Source organism: Oncorhynchus gorbuscha, linkage group LG25 (assembly GCF_021184085.1).
Source record: "Oncorhynchus gorbuscha isolate QuinsamMale2020 ecotype Even-year linkage group LG25, OgorEven_v1.0, whole genome shotgun sequence".
NCBI lineage: Eukaryota > Metazoa > Chordata > Actinopteri > Salmoniformes > Salmonidae > Oncorhynchus > Oncorhynchus gorbuscha.
In genome coordinates, this window is record NC_060197.1 from 8,005,874 (window position 1) to 8,028,498 (window position 22,625).

General features: G+C 43.0%; 1 protein-coding gene across 1 annotated transcript in view; it reads right to left on the reverse strand.

Annotated features, from left to right (window-relative positions):
- The window catches only part of LOC124013913 (myotubularin-related protein 5-like), a 70,626-nt gene extending 55,288 nt beyond the window's left edge, over positions 1-15,338 (reverse strand). Inside the window, 1 exon segment of the mRNA XM_046328473.1 lies at positions 15,095-15,338. Coding sequence (XP_046184429.1) covers positions 15,095-15,149 — 55 coding nt within the window. The 5' untranslated portion in view covers positions 15,150-15,338.
- Between the last annotated feature and the right edge of the window lie 7,287 nt (positions 15,339-22,625).

Here is a 22,625-nt window from a genome sequence, read left to right on the forward strand (position 1 = left end):
GAGTCATCCTACCCATCACTTCCAGTGTCTCTCCTCCTCCTTTCCATCATACTCCCCCTCTTCTTATTTACGTCCCCCAGCCTCCCTCAGCCTATCAGAGAACATGTGATGAATTGTCAGTGGCTGTGTGCTCAGCCAGCCATCTGGAACGGGACACTCAAGCTGACTTTCCTTGACTCCCTGAGTGCTGATGGTGGAATACTAAAGTCTCACTCAGGTTCCAACATTCCCAGGTGCCATTTCAGGATATTTATGTTGCTGAGTTAGCGAAACAGAACAGGCTCTTAGGATTTCCATTAATACATGGCATGGAGGACCACACACACACACACACACACACACACACACACACACACACACACACACACACACACACACACACACACACACACACACACACACACACACACACACACACACACACACACACAGGGATGCTTATAGTGTTTCAGAGGTATTGCTAATGGATCTCCTCTCTGCTGCTGGTTCTGTCTATATGGGATATCACCACCGCTTTAAAACACTTTACAACACTCACGTGATTGGCTCCTTCACTTCATTTAAAAAATAAATTTTAAAAAAAAAAGAGTCCTTTCACTATAGTTTTGCATAGAGAATCATGGAAGAGCATGTATGCACACACCCACTGCACAAAAACAAACCACTGTTCAAATAAACATGGTTGTCATAACAACAGTCTATGTACTGGACAACAGAGCCTAGAAGCCTGCAATGTAATGAAGCTTACCATGACAATATACACTACCGTTCAAAAGATTTGGGTCACTTAGAAATGTCCTTGTGTTTGAAAGAAAAGCACTTTTTTTTGTCCATTAAAATAACATCAAATTGATCAGAAATACAGTGTAGACATTGTTAATGTTGTAATTGACTCTTGTAGCTGGAAACAGCAGATTTTTAAACGGAATATCTACATAGGTAGATATTCGGTGCACAACTGAGCAAGAGGACAAGTACATTAGAGTGTCTAGTTTTAGAAACAGACACCTCACAAGTCCTCAAATGGCAGCTTCCTCCCGGAGTCACCTCTTCACGTTTGAGGTTGATACTGGTGTTTTGCGGGTACTATTTAACAAAGCTGCCAGTTGAGGACTTGTGAGGTGTCTGTTTCTAAAACTAGACACTAATGTACTTGTCCTCTTGCTCAGTTGTGCACCGGGCCTCAGTTTGTGCTGTTCTGTGAAGGGAGTAGTACACCACGTTGTACGATATCTTCAGTTTCTTGGTCATTTCTCGCATGGAATAGCCTTAATTTCTCAGAACAAGAATAGACTGACAAGTTACAGAAGAAAGTACTTTGTTGCTGGCCATTTTGAGCCTGTAATCGAACCCACAAATGCTGACGCTCCAGATACTCAACTAGTCTAAAGGCCAGTGTTATTGCTTCTTTAAATCAGAAAAAAACAGTTTTCAGCTGTGATAACATAATTGCAAAAGGGTTTCTAATGATCAATAAGCCTTTTAAAATTATAAACTTGGATTAGCTAACACAACGTGCCATTGAAACACAAGAGTGATGTTTGATGATAACAGGCCTTTGTACGCCTATGTAGATATTCCATAAAGAATCTCCTGTTTCCAGCTACAATAATCATTTACAAGATTAACAATGTCGACACTGTATTTCTGATCAATTTGATGTTATTTTAATGGACAACATTTTTTAACCAGGAAACAATAGACAGACAACTGTCTGCAAGTCTAAAACATTCAAAGGGACCTGGTCCCTAGAAAGGTCTGTGCTACAAAGGTGTACCAGGCTTGGCCAGCACAGGGTGGCACCAGGTACTAGAGCAATGTCAATGACATGGTCAGATAAATGATTAAATATTACTGTTTGCCTTAGTGACAATCAGCAGTTGAAACAATAGTTTTTTCGGTAATAATATGCGGGATGGGGCTGAAAAAATGCAACCGCTCTCAAATTCATAGACAGAGATATGGATGCAAGGACTGACCATCTGTGATATCAACATTATAGTTACAACCATGTTGAGGCTATATAGTGTTTTACTTTGTTTACAAACATTGGCGTAAAACAAGCATATATTTGGGGTTCTGATGGGGTACGACAGTTTAACTAAGCTTATGAGTCTTTTATAAGTTACATTCTTCAAGAATCAATTGGTACTAAGTACATCATTCATTTATTAATCAAAAGATGTAGCAACTGCAGATTACCCCTTTAAAGTGGCTGTTGCTATTGGTTTTGACCTTTACCTATGATTTTGCAACTGTTATTCTCAAAACCTACATTTTTGGTGAGCGGTGGCACAAGCAGGAGCCCTTGCATAATCCTTAGTTAATTCTCCCTGTAGGTGAAAGTTGAAACATTTAGAGTATGGTTGATGGGAAAAGAACAGGCCCTAGACCTTATGCCCTGGAGGCACTATCAACATTTACAGTAGAGGGTGTTAACTGCAAACACAAACAAAATTATAATGATTTGAAATATGAATCATAGCTACAGTTCGGGAGAGACAGTTGGCAGCAGCATGTCAAAATTAAAGTTAGGCCTATGCCTGGTGAACTTTTAACACGCAGATATTTTCATAAGTGAGGTTTGCAGGCCATTGATCAGTAGGACCCACCTGCGAGAGGCCGCTGGGGTGGCAGCGTAGCCTAGTGGTTAGAGCGTTGGACTAGTAACCGGAAGGTTGTAAGTTTAAACCCCCGAGCTGACAAGGTACAAATCTGTCGTTCTGCCCCTGAACAGGCAGTTAACCCACTGTTCCTAGGCCGTCATTGAAAATAAGAATTTGTTCTTAACTGACTTGCCTAGTTAAATAAAGGTAAAATTAAAATAAATAAATAAAACTTGCGAGAGGCCCAGTGACACACTAAGTGTGACACGGTGGAGGTGAAGTGAAACTATGAGCAGGTGATGTTTATTTTGGTCCGTGGTCACAAGGTGAGAAAGTTAGCGATGTTAAGTGTTGACCGGGTGGTTCTGCTCTTCCAGAGAAGAGGAAATGTTTCACACTAGACAGTACTGTAGTGCTTCCCCTAGCATCACAAGGTAGAAGTAGCCACTAGACAGTACTGTAGTGTTTCCCCTTGCATCACAAGGTAGAAGTAGCCACTCGACACCTGACATGTTGGTGGCAGCCCTGACCATAGTTCTAAGTTCTTTAGACCTCCCCCTTAGAAAGAAAGCTGACATGGAGATTGCCTGTATAGAGACCATAGTAACCTGTAGAGACCATAGTAACCTGTATAGACATCATAGTAACCTGAGTTCTCACTCCTGGTCCTAACTCCAGGGTACCCACAGGGACTGTGCAGGCTTTTGTTCCAGCATTGCACTAACACAACTGATTCCACTAATCATCAAAAGCCCAGTTGATTCATTGAATCAGGTGTGTTACAGGCAGGAACTCTCAAAACTGGGCTCTTGGGCCTAAATTAGATATGGTGAGAGACCCTGATTGTCTTGGCTCAGGCACAACTATGTGAGCTTATCAACAGTGAAACCTCAGCAGAGTGAGTCCGGGCCAACGTGGACAGTCAGGTAGACAAGACTTTAGTTGTCTCCTGGGTGACGAAGTAACAGAGTATGATGTAAGAGCAGGGTTTCCTTGCAGAGCATTCACACTGGAGCGTGACTGGAATGTGAACTGGGCCGGGCAGCGTGAGGGAATATCAGACACACTACTATCAGCAGGACATGCTGTTGGGTAAAAACTACTGGAGGTGGAGAAAGAGAGGAAGGGAGTGGGGTAGATAGGTGGAGAAAGGTGGGTAGCCTAGTGGTTAGAGCGTTGGACTAGTAACAGCCTCAATTTCTCAGGGCATGGACTCCACAAGGTGTCAAGCATTCCACAGCGATGCTGGCTCATGTTGACTCCAATACTTGCCACTGATTGGTCTTCACATTATTAATAATGGGGTGACAGGGTAGACTAGTGGTTAGAGCGTTGGACTAGCAACCGCAAGGTTGCAAGCTCAAACCCCCGAGCTGACAAGGTACAAATCTGTCGTTCTGCCCCTGAACAGGAAGTTAACCCACTGTTCCTAGGCCGTCAGTGAAAATAAGAATTTGTTCTTAACTGACTTGCCTAGTAAAATAAAGGTAAAATAAAAAAATATATTTAAAAAATAAAAAGAGGTAAGAAACTGGTGAAGCAGGGACGGAGTTGAAGTTGAGAAGGGGTCCTATGCTGACAAGGGGCTGAGATGGCGGCCATAGATCAGGGGTTCCCAAACCGCCCCTTCTCAAGGGGCGGTCTCCGCCCCCTTTGTTTTAGCCCTAGCACCACACAGCTGAGTCAATTAATCAAAGCTTGACGATGCGTTGGTTATTTGAATAAGCTGTGTAGTGCTAGGGCAAAAGTCAAAATGTGCACCGGGTGGGGGGGCCTAGGACTGAGTTTGGGAAACCCTGTCTTAGATGACCATGGAACACAGAGTGATCTTGGAGAATATACAAGTTGCAATAGTGACTGGCTGTAGACTGAAAATTATCATTGTCTTGGATGGACAGTCAAGGGTATTACTGCACTATTAGAGCTAGGAACATAAGCATTTTGCTACACCCATGATAACATCTACTAAATGTGAAAGACCAATCAAATTAGATTTGATGGAAGGCTGATAACGGCTCTCTGTGCATGTTGTATTCTTGGCATCAGAACAGACAACAGCTTCTCGCTTTCGTCTCCAAACCACCATGATGTGACAGCTGGTTACCATGGTTACTGCACTGACAGGTTAAAGTGGTGACAGGAGGGGAGCTGCTCTGGTGCCTGCCGTCACATTACATCACTTATTCTTAGCACATATGTCATGATTTTATCTCATCTTTATAGTTTCAACATGATCAAATATGTATCGACCCGATAAAAATTTTAAAAAGACAGCAGGACACTAACAAGGTTAGCGTGACATGGTTACTGCACTGTGCAGCTCTGCATTTTTCAGGCTCCTGAGGCCAAACCACACATGGCCAGAGAAGTGGATCCATTACAGGCCCGATGCACAATGCACTCTTTCTCCCTCGCACACATAAACAACATGATATCATTTTCAAGCCTATCACCACACCCACTCACACTGTCCTCTCTCTATGCTGCACACACACACACAGTGTTGATGTGTAATATGAATAAGTGAGAGTCACTCTCTCTGATTAAAAGCAGCACTGCAAGCCCAGACCTCTACTTGGCTCAGACACTGGGTGGGATGCAATGTGACAGGTCACTGGAGAGTATGGCAATAAATAAATAAATAAATAAATAGATAGAATCCAAAATCTCTATAATGTTTTTTCCCCCCAGAATTTGTAAATAGTAGTCAGCAGGGGAAAAAAATAATCACTAGGCAAAAAAAAGATTATCCCAATCCATTTTAAAGCAATCTCTACTAGCAACCAACACTGGCTTGCAGACAGACCAAAAATGGAAACCGCCATTGCCATAGTGACCATGAGGGTCATTTTCTTTGTGGAAAAAAACACATCCTTCCTGCTAAACTTATAGCCCCCTCTGTCAGCCCCCTCCCCAAACCCCCCAAAACAAAAACACAGCTTTTCAAGGAGAGGAAATACGAGAGCGAGAGAGAAGGTTGTCCCCCAAATGGCACCCTATGTAGGTAACCCGAAATGTACATCCTGGTCAAAAGTTGTGCAAAACATTGAGAATATGGTACCATTCAGACAAGAGAGATGTGGCCAACGAGTATTCACTTTAACTTTTCCCTTTTTGTTTTGCAGCAAAACAGTCAAGGTCACTGTTCACCTCCAAATATGGTCAACTGATAAACATATATTTTTTTTTAAATTACTCGCTTCCTTTGCAGTCGTCTGCGCTTTTCTCTGAGGTCTGTTTCCTTCTCCTCCTACTCTACTACTTTCTGGCAATGACCACCCACACACACACACACACACACACACACACACACGTGTAAACTTTCCAATGAATCTAAGCACTGTGAAGTCAGAGGTCAGACTTTTTTCTAATACCAAACTAAGTGCCTGTTCTGTATCAGACTTCTCCATTTGATCCCCTGTCTTTTCTACATTAGCGATATGGAAATACAGTAGCCTACAGTATCTACCTGCCCTGTCTCAAAGCCCTTAGTGCCCTGGTATAGAAAGAGTGTTTTGGCTTTCACTTATCTTGGATGGGGTCAGGTTTGGGGAGAACTGATCATGCAACAGTTCATAAGCGTCACATTCCTTGTGGAGCATGGCACACACACACACACACACACACACACACACACACACACACACACACACACACACACACACACACATTGAACTACTCACGCACAACACACTCCTGGCCAGCCAGCAGCAGCAGCACAGTCTGTTAGGTGACAAGCTACTAAACTAGTGTTGCCCACATATCACATTTACATCACAGCTGTATGCAGAAAGACTAGGGGGGAAAGAATCCAAATATCTCCAACTTTAATCAGTGACACTCTTCAGCATGTTAGCACAGTGCTATGCTATGCTAACGGCAATAGCCTACAGTTTTTAGGCCTGTAGTGGTCAGTGACTTCTAGAGCAGGGATCATCAACAAGGCTAGGGCGGTATACAATATATACCCTACACAGACATATTTTGAAAAAGTGACAGGATGGTTTTTCAATCTCTTTGTGAAATAATGTGTTTAATAAATGTATATATTTATTGGTGCGGTCTTTAAAACTTCAGGCTAGGGTCTATTTTTCCTCCACTTCCTGTCTGACTGACATGCGCATAGTAAACTGTTATCTGTTACTCAGGCCCAGAAGCCAGGATATGCATATCATTGGTACCATTGGATAGAAAACACTTTTAAGTTTGTAGAAATGTTAAAATAATTTATGAGATTATAACACAATTGATATGGTAGGAGAAAATCCAAAGAAAAAACTATTTTTGTTTTTTTTGAGAACCCATGCTCTTTCATTGGAAAGCTATGGGTCCTATGCAATTCCAGCTCCCAGATTGCAATTCCTATGGATTCCACTAGATGTCAATAGTCTTTGTTCAAGGTTTAAAGCTTGTTTCATTTTGAGTTTTGGTACATGGAGTCAGAGTTGGAAATCAGTCTTGTGCGCACGCGCGACGAAGAGGATGCACACTTGCTAATTTAGCTTTTCTATTGAACATACTTCTTTCCGTATGAAATATTATTGTTTAATTACATTTTAGGGTACCTGAGGATTAATTAGAAATGTATTTTGACTTGTTTTAACTTCTTATGGCTTGGGGGCAGTATTTGGACATCTGGATGAGAAGCGTGCCCAAAGTAAACTGCCTGTTAGTCAGGCCCAGAAGCTAGGATGGTAGATGTGGATAGAAACACTCTAAAGTTTCCAAAACTGTTAAAATAATATATGTGAGTATAACTGCGAGTATAACCTGAGGAAAATCCATCCAGGAAGTGGGATTTTTGTTTTTATGCGGGTACTTTTCAATTTAATGCCTATAGAAAACCTAATGGGTTAGGACCCAGATTGCAGTTCCTATGGCTTCCACTAGATGTCAACAGTCTTTAGACATTGTTTCTGGCTTGTTTTCTGAAAAATGAAGAAGAATGAGACCTTTCTGTCAGTGGACTGAGGAAGAATGCAGAGCTGGTTTGCTCGCGTGCCCTTCATTGTTTTTCCTTTCTATTGAATACGCTATTGTTCAGTTGAAATATTATCGATTATTTAGACAATTGACAACCTGAGGATTAATTATAAAAACATTGACTTGTTTCAACAAACTTTACCGGTACTATTAGGATGTATTCGTCTGCATGTTTTGACCGCCGTTTTGTTCAGTGGATTACTGAACAAAACATGCAAACATACCTGAGTTTTTGGGATATAAAAGAGGGACTTTGTCGAACAAAACAAACATTTGTGTAGCTGGGACTCGTGACTGCAACCATATGAAGATCTTTAAAGGTAAGTGATTATTTCTGACTTTTGTAATTCCTTTACTTGGTTGTAAAATGCAAGCGACTCAGCTCAACAACATCTGGTGAAATTGCAGAGCGCCAAATTCAAAATACAGAAATGGTCATAATAAACATAAATAAAAAATACAAGTGTAATACATCGGCTTAAAGATGAACTTCTTGAACGCCTGCGCCAGAGAGGTTAACAAAGTTTAGCGGTAGCTTTTTGGATTCCTTTCTCTGCATGTTGAACAAGTGGATTACTCAAATCGATGGCACCAACTAAACAGACTTTTTGGGGTATAAATTAGAATTTTACCTAACAAAATGACCATGCATGTTGTAGCTGGGGCCCTTGGGATTGCAAATCAGAGGAAGATTTTCAAAAAGTGAGTCAATATTTCATCGACATTTATGATTTTATGAAGCCTGTGCTGGTTGAAAAATATTTTGATGTGGGCCGCCGTCCTCAAACAATCGCATGGCATGCTTTCACTGTAAAGCCTACTGTAAATCGGACAATGCAGTTAGATTAACAAGAATGTAAGCTTTTAACCAATATAAGACACTTGTATGTACCTAGATATTTAATATCCATAATTTATGATTATTTATTTGAATTGTGCGCCCTCCAATTTCACCGGAAGTTGTCGACAGGTGTCCCGCTCACAGGACGCCTGGCCCTAAGTTAACAGAGAACAGAGTGACTATGGGGAGAGCTGTTACACAGGGCATTGACCACGGAGATTGACCACAACAGATAGAAGGCCTATGGCTTAATGCCCATGTCGTCGTCTCCCAATGAGTGGGACGGGTGGGTGGCTCAGAAAATTAAAACAATACACCTCTCCCTACCCTTCACTTAAAGCAAGTAAACTGAGGGATAGAAGATTCACTCACTAGGGCTGGGAATTGCCAGGGACCTCACAATACGATATTATCACTAAATAAGTGATGATGCGATATGTATTGCAATTCTCATAATTCTATTGTATTGAGGTCTAACGATGTGAAGTCGTTTGTGGTGACGAAGGGCACAATATAGCATCCATAAAAATATTACGATATGTAACTAGGGCTAGGCGATATGGCAAATAAATTATCACAATATCTATATTTTTTCATTTGATAATGATAATTAGCGTTGGGCCAGTAACCGAAAGGATGCTAGATCGAATCCCCGAACTGACAAAATCTGTCCTTCTAACCCTGAACAAGGCAGTTAACCCACTGTTCCCCAATAGGCCGTCATTGTAAATAAGAAGTTGTTCTTAACTAACTTGCCTCATTAAATAAAGGTGACATTTTTTTAAATATGTGAGCTACACATAAAATTATACTTCAAGGAAAAATGTTCCATGTTTGCGGCCAGGGAGCACGTACCTGGGGTCAATTAAATTGATAAGCATCTTGAAACCTTCCTTTTCGACTGTGCTAATTGGTAGCATGTCCAATGCAATGCATAATAGCATTTGTGATGTCTTTGTCTTTTCAAGGTTTGCTTGCAAACATCCCTAGATTGGCTGGTGCTTGATGGGCGTTTATAAATACCAAGGCACAAACTCAAACTTTCTGCATGTTCCAAAGAGTGATTTTGCTTCAGATGTTGAAAAAGGTTTGACGTATTACCAGACTTTGTAGCCACCTGTCTACGGAACAATTTACATCGAACATTGATTGCTTCAAAAAAGCCAAACCACTTCCAAATCACTGAAACAGTTTAACCCTTTTAATCAATCATTTCTTCGTTGGAAGCTGTTTTTTTTCTCCATGGCTATCACTGCCACTGTTTTCGCCTACATCACTCATTTTTCATGGTTAATAGTGGCTACTCCATCACTCGAGGTGCTAAGTGGTTTGTAGTGGGCGTATACCTATCCACGTGTATATGGTCACTTCTCTCATCGTTACTGCTTACATTACATGGGGACGTGCAAATTCACGAGCATCATGCTCTCTCCCTTCTCTGTGTAAAGAAATTTGACTGCAACCAAACACAGCACACACAAATTGTACCAGGAGGCAGGACAGAAAACAGACTGCATTTCCCTGTCATCGCTCGCTTTGTGACCGACAGGCACCTATCCTATCAATGGATCACTAGAAGATGCAGATCTTTCTTTCTAGCGGGCGATGGCTTGACGGACTAGAGAATTGAAACTTAAATGAAAAGTAGCCTACTTAATACAATGGCAACAGTAAACAGGTCATCCCCCACGAATGATGCAACGGCCCCCTTCGGGACAATCCTTGTAATTTGGTAAATGACAAATCTCTATGGCATGATGCATCATTCATTAGGTACTAGTCTGGAAAATATTGCGTCGAGAGACCGTTGTCCATATATGCCACATATCAAGTTTGGTGCAGATCGGTCATTAGGTGCCAGAAGAGTAGTGTTTTAAGTGTTTTTCAAGAAATTCTGAACCATAATGGCAGACCTTATGGGACATTGGGATAAATGTGTTCCTTGTGAGGAGAAGGACATCTGTACCAAATGTCATGAGTTTAGGTCCTTTCAAAGTTTGCATTTTCAATATCGTTATAGCATCACCACCTGGAAAATGTGTGTAATTTTGTAAATGCCATATCTATATGGCAAGACGCATCATTCTCCAAGTTTCGTCAAAATCGTGTCAGCTATCACGTGTGACTAACGTACGGACAAACGTACAAACAGCCTGCTGAAAATGAGTCTGTATCCCGCTGATTAGCCGCCGGCCGGCGCTACTGGAAAATGCTGCCAAGTAGACAGACGGGTACAGAGACACAGAGAAAAGAGCCAGTGGACCACACTTTGAGGAACACAGTACATTTGCATATTAATAGACAATCATATCTGGAGTGACCTACAAGGATGGGTGCATACAAAAAACAGCAGGGGTGGGGGGTGAACAACACACAATATTAATCTGGAACCCAGAAATCAAACAGTTTTCTCTGGGAGAGGGAAGGGGGTGGGGTTGACAACTGTTAAAAAAATAAAATAAAATGTAATCATCCATTCACCAGAGATGAATAATCATCAATCAGGAGCAACCTTTTCTGGCCCAGGACCAATCAGCATTGCTTCCTCTGTCCCTTTCAACCAATCAGATGCTGTGTGCGGGATTAGGCCAAACACAGTGTGCCACCAGATTATAATTCCTTTCTTTGATGGCAATGATGAAGAAGGGGAGGGGGTCTTGATCATAGATAAAACTGTACTGGCCCAAGAGACAATCTAGTCCCACCGCTGATATACCCTGGGGGGGATTGGAACGATTACTCCTCTAATCCCAGGCTGACTGGGAACAGGATTGCCCCAGTCCTGCCCTGAGGGGTGTAACAGCAGGAGGAGAGGAAGGGTGAGGGGGATAAATTCTCCAAATTCCATGGAAGACCTCACGATAGAATAGTATCACAATATTTATGTGCCAATACAATATGTAATGCGATTCTAAACAATTGACTCCCTATTTAAAAAGTAGATTGAGAACAAGCTATGAAGGAAAAATACTGGAGTATTGGTGCATGTACAGCCTACTAGCGCAAAAATAGTAGTGAAATTTGCAAAGCAATAAAATGTATCGTCAAATAATATCCCAATAATATATGTAACTGTATCCATTTTTATCCCCATCACTAGCTTCTAGAAGTGGGTCACTGGGGTCAGGCTGCAGGGCCCTGGGGCACTCGTCTGCCTCCTGAACAAGGAGCATTCATTTCAGCAGACAGACAGCGATGAAACAGTCACACGCACACACAAGCACACAGCCCTGGGCTGGGGCAGGGACATAAACAAAAGTCCTTCACGAGAAGAGCAGTAGGCTTACATCCAGGTCAGAGCAGGGACCAGAGAGTCACTTTACATCATGTCTGCAGGGAGAGAAGTATCCGGCACAAGCCAGAGAGACACCAGACCAGCCAGTATTCAGTGTAGTTTCACACTGAGACAAGCAGTGTTTGTTTACAGCCTAACAGACAGGGAAGCAGTAACGTTACCAAGATACCATGGCATGACGAGTCCCATGGTGGAGACATTCCGACACACACACGCAGCTCTGTCCCCCTTCCAGCAGCACCCCCGTCCCCTATGAATTACAGATTGTGAGGTCTATTTCTGGAAGCCCCAAGTGGCTGCACCCTGGCCTGCTCTAGAACCAGGGGGGAAGTGGTAGCCCACAGATCGAGACGAGAGGAGTGCTGGCAAGATCCCAGCACTCCTCTCTCTCATGTCCTTTTCCGCTGCAATGGTTGTTGTGGTGTTTCAGTCTCACTCTGGCAGTCTCTAAATGTAAAGCTAATTCAAATCTTCCAGGAAAACATAGGCATATCTATGCACCTGACCTAAAGAAGCATTGGGTGAATCTCCTGGCTGCCAATGACAAGAATGCTGCTCACTTGTCGCTGATAGGTATTTTGTTTTATAATGAATTGAAAAATACTACAGTAGGTGGCATTCTTCATGTTTCTCTCCTCTATACAGATCTGTGTACCTCTAGCTGAGCTGCATGCTGTTGTAAAGGGAGCGGAGGCACAACGCTGAGCTCTGGTCCAGGCTCTCTCACAGTGCCAGAGTTGTCACTCCTGGGTGAAAAACAACTGCTGTGCATTCTGTCTAGTCCCCCACTGCTGCATACACAAACAGTAACACTCCTCCAGCTGCCTGGGAGGGAAGTAGAAAAGGGGTCAGAACGGAGAGCAGTGTGTGTGTTGTGGCTGATCATGGAATGAGATCTTTGCTTCCACAAAATTACATACAGCTCCCCACCCACATGAGAACACAACCCCCCCTCCTCCTCCTCTCCCAGTTTTCATAGAACACAGACACACAACAGAGGGACAACCTGGATTCTCGCTCTAAACACATCTCCCAAGAGTCCTCTCTCCTATTTCCTGTTTGGGCCGGGAGTCCCGCGGATGGAGTATCCGATTCGCCGCAGTGTTCTCAGCACAAAAGGGGACGGCTGTCAAAACAGAGCTACACAAGAAGCCCCAGTCAGGCTGACCATATCCCGGCCATTTTGGCTCCCCATGTGAAGTCTATCTGATCGATGAGAGTTTGGGTTGAGCACAACTATCAGGCTACCTGACACCTTAGTGACTAATGGGGTGTGTGAATGGGAGTTGTAGGCAGTGGTCATCAGGGCAGGGGCGTGCCCTATAACCACAACATTGACTGTAAACAGTACAGTAGCAAAAACCTGTCCCACAGGGTGTAGAAAGGTTTTGTTTCTCTGGATATCCTCTTCTAAAAATTCAACTGATGAATGCTTTACATTGTACACTGTCGACTCTAATTCTAAGCGTGGTCACATACAATTAAAAGGATGGGTGTATGCAGGTAAAAGCTTTTCTCCATCCCTGAATGTTATGTTGAGGATGTAATCCCCCAGGAAGCATCTTCTCTAGAAATACAGTGATGTTTCAACTCAGACAGTGGAAGTAACTTGCAAACACAGATGAGCTCACACACCCAACCTGTTAGTCAGCAGTTGTGAAACATTCCAGGCCTGTGTAAATGTGTGTCAGTCAAAACACAGATGAAGCAACACCTCCACATCTGTGCTTTCAGGACATGGCAGGACTACAGCTCTGTCAAAATGTCAGGGAGCACCAAGCTCTCTCTGGTATGCGAGAATGATGTCAGAAGACAATGTCATTGCCCGTGGGAGCATGCGTCAGCCTAACAGAAAAAGAGTATCAAACTGGAGTATCGATCTGATTGCATTAGAGTGGGTAGCCACTTTAGGTAATGAGTATGGGGTCAGTGTTCAGGAACAGGGGGTAAGACTAAAATAAGCTTGTGTTGCTGAAAAGTAAAATGCATACTTTAAAGAATAAAATGTCAGATGCATATGTTGCAGCAAGTTATTTACTATGCATGTATTTATTAAGCATTGGGCTGCTGTAAAAGGGTTTCAACGACAGACAAATCATAATCCCCGAGTCTTGATTTTTTATTGTGTACGTAGGCCTCATTTCTCCTTGTTCACCTCAGCGCTTGGGGTTTTACGGTCTGCTTCCCAGATGCTTTACAGGCCTAGTCTGCATTCAGCAGCAAGAACAGCAGGGTAGATACAGGAAGGAGAGACATTCTGCAGTGTGTGCAACGTCCACATCATAACATCCTGCCACTCAACCTTGCAGGGATTGGCCCCTTCAAAGACAGACAGTTCTTGCTTGATTTTAGACGCTGAGAACTTGTCATGCTACGATGTTTCTGCATGCTCCATCTAAATAAGTCATAAACAGAATCCATTCTATAAATAAAAGACGTAACAAGTTTCCAAATAGCTTAATATATTCATCGGATAAAGCGGCTTTAATATTTCATGGTGAACAGGCCATTATACCGCACATATCTAGGACACCGCACAAACCGGGGGGAGCGTCAGATAACGGTCCCAAACGCTCAGCGTCCGAAACACAACAGGAAGAAAACTGAGCATCTACTGGGCTCGGTTCCGGTCACTCTGGTTCAAGTGGCTTGGGGAGGGGCAAAGCCATCTAGGTTAGTCCACAAACAAAAACAGACAAAGAAAACAACCAACAATACTTTCATTTCTAAAACATACGTTAGTTGTTCACAAGCATTGGCAATAAAAAAAAAATGGTACGTTTATCAATCAAAGATTTGCTTTGCTTCTCAGAATGACCAACTGGTCCTTATCATTTCGACCTCATCATGTAAAATCTCGACACGAATGTGTGACGTTTGCTTTACTAGCTTATTCCTGTTAGCTTGGCGAGGTGACAGAAAATAGTTTTGCTTTAGTTAACAAGTTGATTTAATAAATCTGTATTAACTAGAAGTCTACTCTAATCAACGCCGCCAACAAGTCGTTAGCTAGCAAGCTAACAAGAATCCTTCACCAAGCTAGTTAGCTGGCAATTTCACTTCAGTTATCGTTTGCTAGATATGACTATGAAAATTATGAATGACAGCAAAAAACATAGAATGCAGACATTCACTCAAACTCTTTCCTCGTGGTTTGAAATGACACCAGACGAGAGGCCTTTGACATCCGCGATTTATAGTTCAGTGCTCTGCCGGATAAGACACCCCACAACTGTGGGACGCCGTTTTGTCCCGGCCCGTCCCCGCCTCCCTTTCCTCCGCCTCCTCATGTTTACCAGGGCTGAACCGCGGCTAATACGCCAGCATTAGCTAGCTAGCACTTAGGAAAATAGCTAGCCCAAAACTCACCTCTCTTATCGAGGTCGTAACCGACCACCACGAAGTAGTCGGCGAGCCTGGCCATCTCGGAGTTCACGGAGACAGGCCTTTATTGCGGTATCCTTTCCCTTTACCGTCGATATTCCATTCACATTCTATTGGCGAAAGACACATCACGGGCGACACTAGCATCCTTCCTGCTGTATCCTGCCGCCATACCGTCAGTATGCCTTGCGCTGACAGCGGAGTGTGATGAGTCTGCGCACTGGGTTACAGGGAGGGGCGCACTGCAAGAATGTCCCACGACGTCCCATTAATGAATGTAGTTGGGTGTAGATCTCTTGCAAAAAAACTATAACCACTATTGCCTAGAAATGCAACACGTTGCTAGCTAGATGCTGACAATTATGTTACTGAAAACATGCAATATTTGCGGTAGAATGATTCTAAAACAATTAGTGTATTTAGCATGCATCAATAACATATTGGCTACAAGGCAAGGTACTTGGGAAACCTTATGTAGTCTACCAATGCACATCAACATATCAAATAAACACTTTGAAACAAGGCTTTGACATCCCAAATTGACTTTTTACAGTGAAAATGACAAAACTGTATCATAACCTTTCTGTGCACTCTGTCAATATTTAGAGACCATATCTTCCTCATATCTGTCACAAGTGTACCCCAGCCCGCATGTCATTGCTGAAATTACTCTGGAATCAGAGGGTCTGACAGAACTGATCAGAGGACAGCCCACAGGAATGCCTGCTTTCGCAGTGTGTGTGTGGTCAAAACAGATGGTAGCCCATATAGTTGAAATGTAATCTTGGACTATACAGAAAATAATCGGTATTAAATAGGATTTATAAATGTTCAGTTTTCCGCAGTATGCTTGTATGAGAGAGAGAGAGATTAAATAGAACATCACCTCTGTGTGCAGTTGAATAGCAAGTGTGATCCTAACCACAAGCGTCACTCGCATTGTCTCCTCATGATCGCCTGAACAGAACTAAAGTACCTGTTACACAATACATTCATGCCCATGTCAAATTCCAGCGTAAAATTGCAGAGCACTTGACATTGTTCCATGACATTTATCCATCCTCTGAAACAGAGGCCCTGTTTCGTGCAGCCTGCTGTCCTTGGCTGCTGGCACCATAACACCACTGAGAAAATTCCAACACTTCCTGCACTGTGACCTTTGACCCAAAGTACTTAACACTCCAGGATTAAAAACCAGGCATGGCTCTTAAGCATTTTTGTTTTTTGTTTTTGTTTTGTATAGCCTTCTCTCTTACTGCACTTGGTATCCCCCCTTGACTTAGAATGATAGACTGTCACTGTGGGTGGTTGGCAAAAAAATGTATGTCAAGAAACACCCTGTACCTTCCCCCTTCAGTGAGCACAGTGTCAACCCGATAGCATATACTGTAGATAAATCATTGTTGACAATAGAGTGATGCTAGTTCCCTATGCCTGTAGTGAGTCAGGTCAAGGGGGATGGTCTATGCTTCTTACAGCTGACGGGACACATGGCCTTGAACTTCAATTGACAAACTGCCAGTAGGAGGAGGGAGGGAAACACACAAGATCCATCTCCTTGGCTCTCCTGGTTGAGCACTAGGCTAAGTTCCCCCACAATGCCTTCGTCACGTGCCAAATACAACAGGTATCTTAGACCTTACAGTGAAATGCTTACTTACATTCCCTTAACCAACAATGCAGTTTTAAGAAAACTAAGTGGTAAGTAAAAAATAGATAACTAAAACATTTTAAATTAAAATAACAAATAATTAAAGAGCAGCAGTAAAATATCAATAGCGAGGCTATATACAGGGGGTACCAGTACAGAGTCAATGTGCGGGTGGCACCGGTTAGTCGAGGTAATTGAGGTAATATGTTAATGTGGGTAGAGTTAAAGTGACTATGCATAGATAATGATCAGAGAGTAGCAGCAGTGTAAAAGTGTGGGGGGGGGGGGGGGCAATGCAAATAGTCTGGGTAGCCATTTGATTAGCTGTTCAGTAGTCTTTTGGCGTGGGGGTAGAAGCTGTACAATACGTTTTTGGGACCTAGACTTAGCGCTCCGGTACCGCTTGCCATGCGGTAGCAGAAAGAGCAATCTATGACTAGGGTGGCTGGAGTCTGACAATTGTTAGGGCCTTCCTCTGACAACGCCTGGTACCTGGTATAGAGGTCCTGGATGGCAGGAAGCTTGGCCCAGTGATGTACTGGGCCGTAGGCACTACCCTCTTTTGTGCCTTGCGGTCGGAGGCCGAGCAGTTGCCATACCAGGCAGTGATGTAACAGGATGCTCTTGATGGTGCAGCTGTAGAACTTTTTGAGGATCTGAAAGCCCATGCAAAATGGTCCAAATGTTCATTCTCCTGAGGGGAATAGGCTTTGTTGTGCCCTCTTCATGACTGTCTTGGTGTGTTTGGACCATGATAGTTTGTTGTTGATGTGGACATCAAGGAACTTGAAGCTCTCAACCTGCTCAACTACAGCCCCGTCGATGAGAATGGGGGCGTGCTCGGTCCTCCTTTTCCCGTAGTCCAAACCAATGAAGTTGTCCGTTGCAGCTGTTTCATCTCCACATCCAGTTCCAGTTCCCCTCTGAAGACGACCTAGCCCAGCGATGCTGACATTCCTGGTCCTTCTCACCGCTCATGTGTCTCCCCTGTTAGGAGCATCCATGCCCTGGGTAGACATAGCACAGATAGCAACATCTCAGATTGGCATACATACACTGTTATTATGTTGTATGTTGCTAATATTACTAAGCAAAATGAATAAGTGAATATTTTGAGTTACACTTGAAAGTGCCATTAGCGTGTGAAGACTGACTTTTAAGCAGAGAGAATTGGCTACAGTATTTGTTCCTGATCTCAGTTCCTACATCAATTATTATTGTCAAACAGAGAAAAAGACAGAGACAGCTCCTCCCGTCACTGATTCTCCGTAACTCATGACACACAGCCCACTCAGAACACAAAGAGAAGAACTGTCAGGCCGGATGCGACGAGTCATCTGACTTCCTGCTAACAAACCAACAGACAGGAAGTGGGTTGAAGGCCTCTTACAAATCATAGCTCTCGTGGGGCATCAAGCGTTCAATTGCTCATCCTCTGAGATAAAGCAAGCGTGAAAATCTCCTTAATGAGGACAAGAAGAGTAGAGATCAAAAGGTTTCACTTCCCCAAGTGTCTCAAACTGTACTGCATCCGACGATAGAAGTGAAAAGGCGAACTGTTTTATGATTTTCTGGTAAAGGTCAAATCTGGTCTCTATATACTGCAGTGCTGCCACTGTGGAAGGAAGAGAGATAGTTCAGGATGTCAATCCAACTGACGTCTATAGTGCTGCAATAATACAGAATGTTTCCTCTCAAGGAGGGAGATACCATCTAAGTATACATAAACACAATAGTAATTGAGCCTATGATGTTTATCTGCCGTGGGAATTTACTATTTGAGAAAACAAACCAAATGCATGTGTTGGACAGACTGAGGCCTGTATGAAGTGGTCATTGGACCAATCTGTGGTTGATAGGAGAGGCCCTGACCCAGACTGCAAGGCTCAGCCTCCTCACTACTTCCCTGGGGTCAGAGATCCAGAGTCCCCATGGTACCCAGGTGCCTGGAGCACGCACACACCCACAGGCAATGGGAAATGTAGCAAAGGGCTTTGTGTACAGTAAACTCTATATTCCTGCTATGTAACTATTAGTGTTTTCACTCATAACAGAGAAAAAGCTTCAAGGCTGGTAGAGATGTCAGAGATGTCTCTCCAGAGCTCTCTGGTGCAAGACCTCTTCTGTTCATTTATTTAAAGTTAATTAAAGGTCACATGAATTTACTGTATATAAAAAAAAATATTATAAGTGTTAAGGTTTTTTTCCAGTGAAGGAGAGGAGGACCAAACTGCAGCATGGTTATTGCGATACATCTTTAATAAAAGATGAACACAAACAATACAAAACAATAAATGTGGAAAAACCTAAACAGCCTATTCTGGTGCAAAAAACTTCTCTACTATACCACAATCCCATAACCTACAAAAACCCCAAGACAAAACACACCACATAAATAACCCATGTCACACTATTGCCTGACCAAAATAATAAAGAAAACACAAAATACTAAGACCAGGGCGTGACAATAAGCAAGTTGTATTTTGAAAATTCCTGTCCATTCAATGAGTTGAAAGAAACTTAACACCTGCCCATAGTCGTTGCCAGGTCTGTAAGTAAATGTATTAATGAACCAAGCATGCCTCTGGGAGAATGCATTAGGTAGGTTAACTGCAGTAGGTTAAACCTTGTTTTATTCTACACTGAGTATACCAAGGATTAGAAAACCTTCCTAATATTGAGTTGCCCTTTTGTCCTCAGAACAGCCTAAATGGGTCCGGGCATGGACTCTACAAGGTGTCGAAAGCATTCCACAGGGATGCTGGCCCATGTTGACTCTAATGCTTCCCACAGTTGTGTCAAATTGGCTGGATGTCCTTTGGGTGGTGGACCATTCTTGATACACACAGGAAACTTTTGAGTGTGAAAAACCCAGCAGCGTTGCAGTTCTTGACACAAACCGGTGTGCCAAGCACCTACTATCATAACCTGTTCAAAGTCACTTAATTGTTTTGTCTAGCCCATTCACCCTCTGAATGGCAGACATACATAATCCACGTCTCCATTGTCTCAAGTCTTAATAACCTTCTTTAACCCGTTATATTTAACAAGTGACACCAATAAGGGATTATAGGTTTCACCTGGATTCACCTGGTCAGTCTATACCATGGAAAGAGCAGGTGTTCTTAATGTTTTGTAAACTCAGTGTACATAGCCATGATACTATCATCAATCTTTTATTTGTTTGGCTATTTGATACTGTGATCTCCTGTTCTCCTGCCGCCAGGTTTAAAGGGCCCAGTCAGGCGCTGTCAGTTCTGGAAGCACCACTATTGTCTGCCTCCACTGTCCCACTGAGCAACAAGCACCCCCGTCTGTGCTAAAATCTTTCACCACACATAGGAGTGATCCCTCATTTGCCCATGAAATGGGCACACTGGGCAAAACCCTAACTCAATCAGGCCATCTCCTCCAACCCCCGTCACCTTCGGCCCCTCGCTGGTAACAAGAGCCATACAAACAAACTTGACTGTGAGCTGTCAGAGAGACGACTAGCCATGCAAACAATCTTGGTTGTGCCCCAATCCCCTACAAACTAGCGGTGTAAACAAATTTGATGGGGGGAGCCACTATGCCTGTGAGCACACAGGGGAGACGGAGATGCTCATCCCAGTGGGGAAGACCATGTCTCCAAAATGATTTCTCACGGAGGATTTAATGGTGCCTCATACTTAGGGTTCAAGGGTCTGCTTGACATTACAAAATGTCCTAATTTGATCATGTTTGTTTTCTTGTGTTTTAAAAAATGCTGACAAATTATGTTTATCTTCTATCTGGGACATAATCTGGTCTGTCCCCAGCCCCATTGGAGGTCAAAGCCTTTGTGCTTGGCAAAGCTCCACTGGGCTCAGCTATGTGTGCCTCTGCAGCTGGCCTCAGTAACTGTCCTCCACTGTAGAACATTCGACTGATAGGAGGTTCACTAGGGGGCAGCAATTGTAAGATAACCAGATACAGTGAGGTTTCTGGTACTGTGCAGACACTCACAAACAGTGAACTGCACTATAACTAAGTGAAACGACAGAAAAAGCAGGAAGTAAATTAATAAATGAGTGAATTGATGGATGAATGAATAGATGCACATGGAATTTTTGGAAGATGGATTAAAGTAGAAATTAATATTTGAGAAATCATTCTTGAGTTATGATCAAGTTGTTGTGTAAGGAAGAAAAGCAGCTATTGGGTACCCACTGTGAAATTGAATCAACGTTGTTTCCTCATCATTTCAATGAAATTATGTTTACCCAACGTGGAATAGACGTTGAATTGATGTCTGTGCCTAGTGGGTTATACTGTAACTGTTTTCAGTACATACGGAAAATGAAGTACTATATCCGTAGAAAATATTTTTTAGGGATCTATCAAGAGGTTTTCTCAGAAACAGAGGCGGACTTTTGGACTCTGGGAGACTCCATAAATCTTCCCCCAGCCCACAGGTGTTGTTTGTTTGTATGCACATCTTCTCTGCCATTTGACTGCACATTACTGGTACTAAAACGAAGAAGTTGTTTCGCAACGAAGCCGCCTACTTTGAGAGAATTGATCAGAACACTTCAGCTCTGTAATTTGTTGATGTGGTGCTTCCTGTTCAGAAACCATAAGCAGACATATCCCCTGACCCCTCTATGTACACAACATTAGACAGCACAGATGTGTAATATGTTCTGTTTCGCCCCTGGGGAGCCTCTGTTTATAAGGGCTCCAGTGAAATTATAGTAAAACATTTTGCCATTTCAGAACGTTTACACAACCAATCAGCCAGTCTGTGACCCCAGAAATGTCACATCGGCTGAGACAAGAAGAGAGGAGGTTGGGCAATACCACTCTTGAATGGGGGGAGTCCTACTTGTTGGGGAAGGAACAAGTGGTAGAGGGAAATGGTTTTCCCTCCGAGGCTATCCATAAACTGTGGCGTGCCACAGGGGAGCATGCTAGGGCCTCTGTTATTCCTGCTGTACATTAATGATAAAAAAGGATGCTTGCTCATGTAACCCGGTTTCTGTATGAGGAGGATTCTGCACTCCTAGTGTCTCACAAAAACTAAACCACACTGCAGAATGAATGTAGAGCTCACTAACATCCATGCATGGCTCATTGACAACAAGTTATCTCTGCACCTTGGCAAAACAGAAGCAATTCTGTTGGGGTCTAAATTGAAACTAAGCAAGTCCTCAGGCATCAGGGTACAGCTAGCAGGAGAGGAACTCACAGCCAAAACAGTCGGCAATTACTTAGAATGTACACTAGATGGCAACATCGGAGGGGGAGTATGGCCACTAAGGTACGTGGTAAGAAAGGGCTAGCTAATGCACTCATTTTGACTATGCTAGTGTAAAGGGTTAGAAACGTCTACCTATTTTGAACGCACGCTTGTTGGTCTGCCTGCGCCAGGTGTGTGTCATTGTTATTTAAGGGTGTGGCCTTTTGTATAAAACCCTTCCTGTTTGTGTCATTCAGGGGATCCCCTCACTATGTGCTGGTTGGCTTGCCTTGGGAGGGCGGGAGCGGTGATGGTGGTTTTTAATAAAGTATGAGAAATAGGACTTATTGTACATGTAGTGTGTTTAGGCACTGGCGTCCATATTTTACCTAGACTTGCTCTCCTTCTCCCTGGGCACGCCCTCCGTGACCGTGGCAACACATTATTATTGTCTGTTTGAGTATGTGAGTGGAATGTATAAACCTAGTGTTATTTGTGTGATATTGAAGTCTGTCTTGTAGTACAGTTGTACGGCGCTCCTGGAGCTGAAGATAGTATATGGATATTACGTAGGCCAGGAGATTGTGCATTTCTTGTGACAATAAAAATACATTGTTGTTGTCTGATTCCCATGCTCCCCCTTTTGATGCAAAGAACCTGTTATG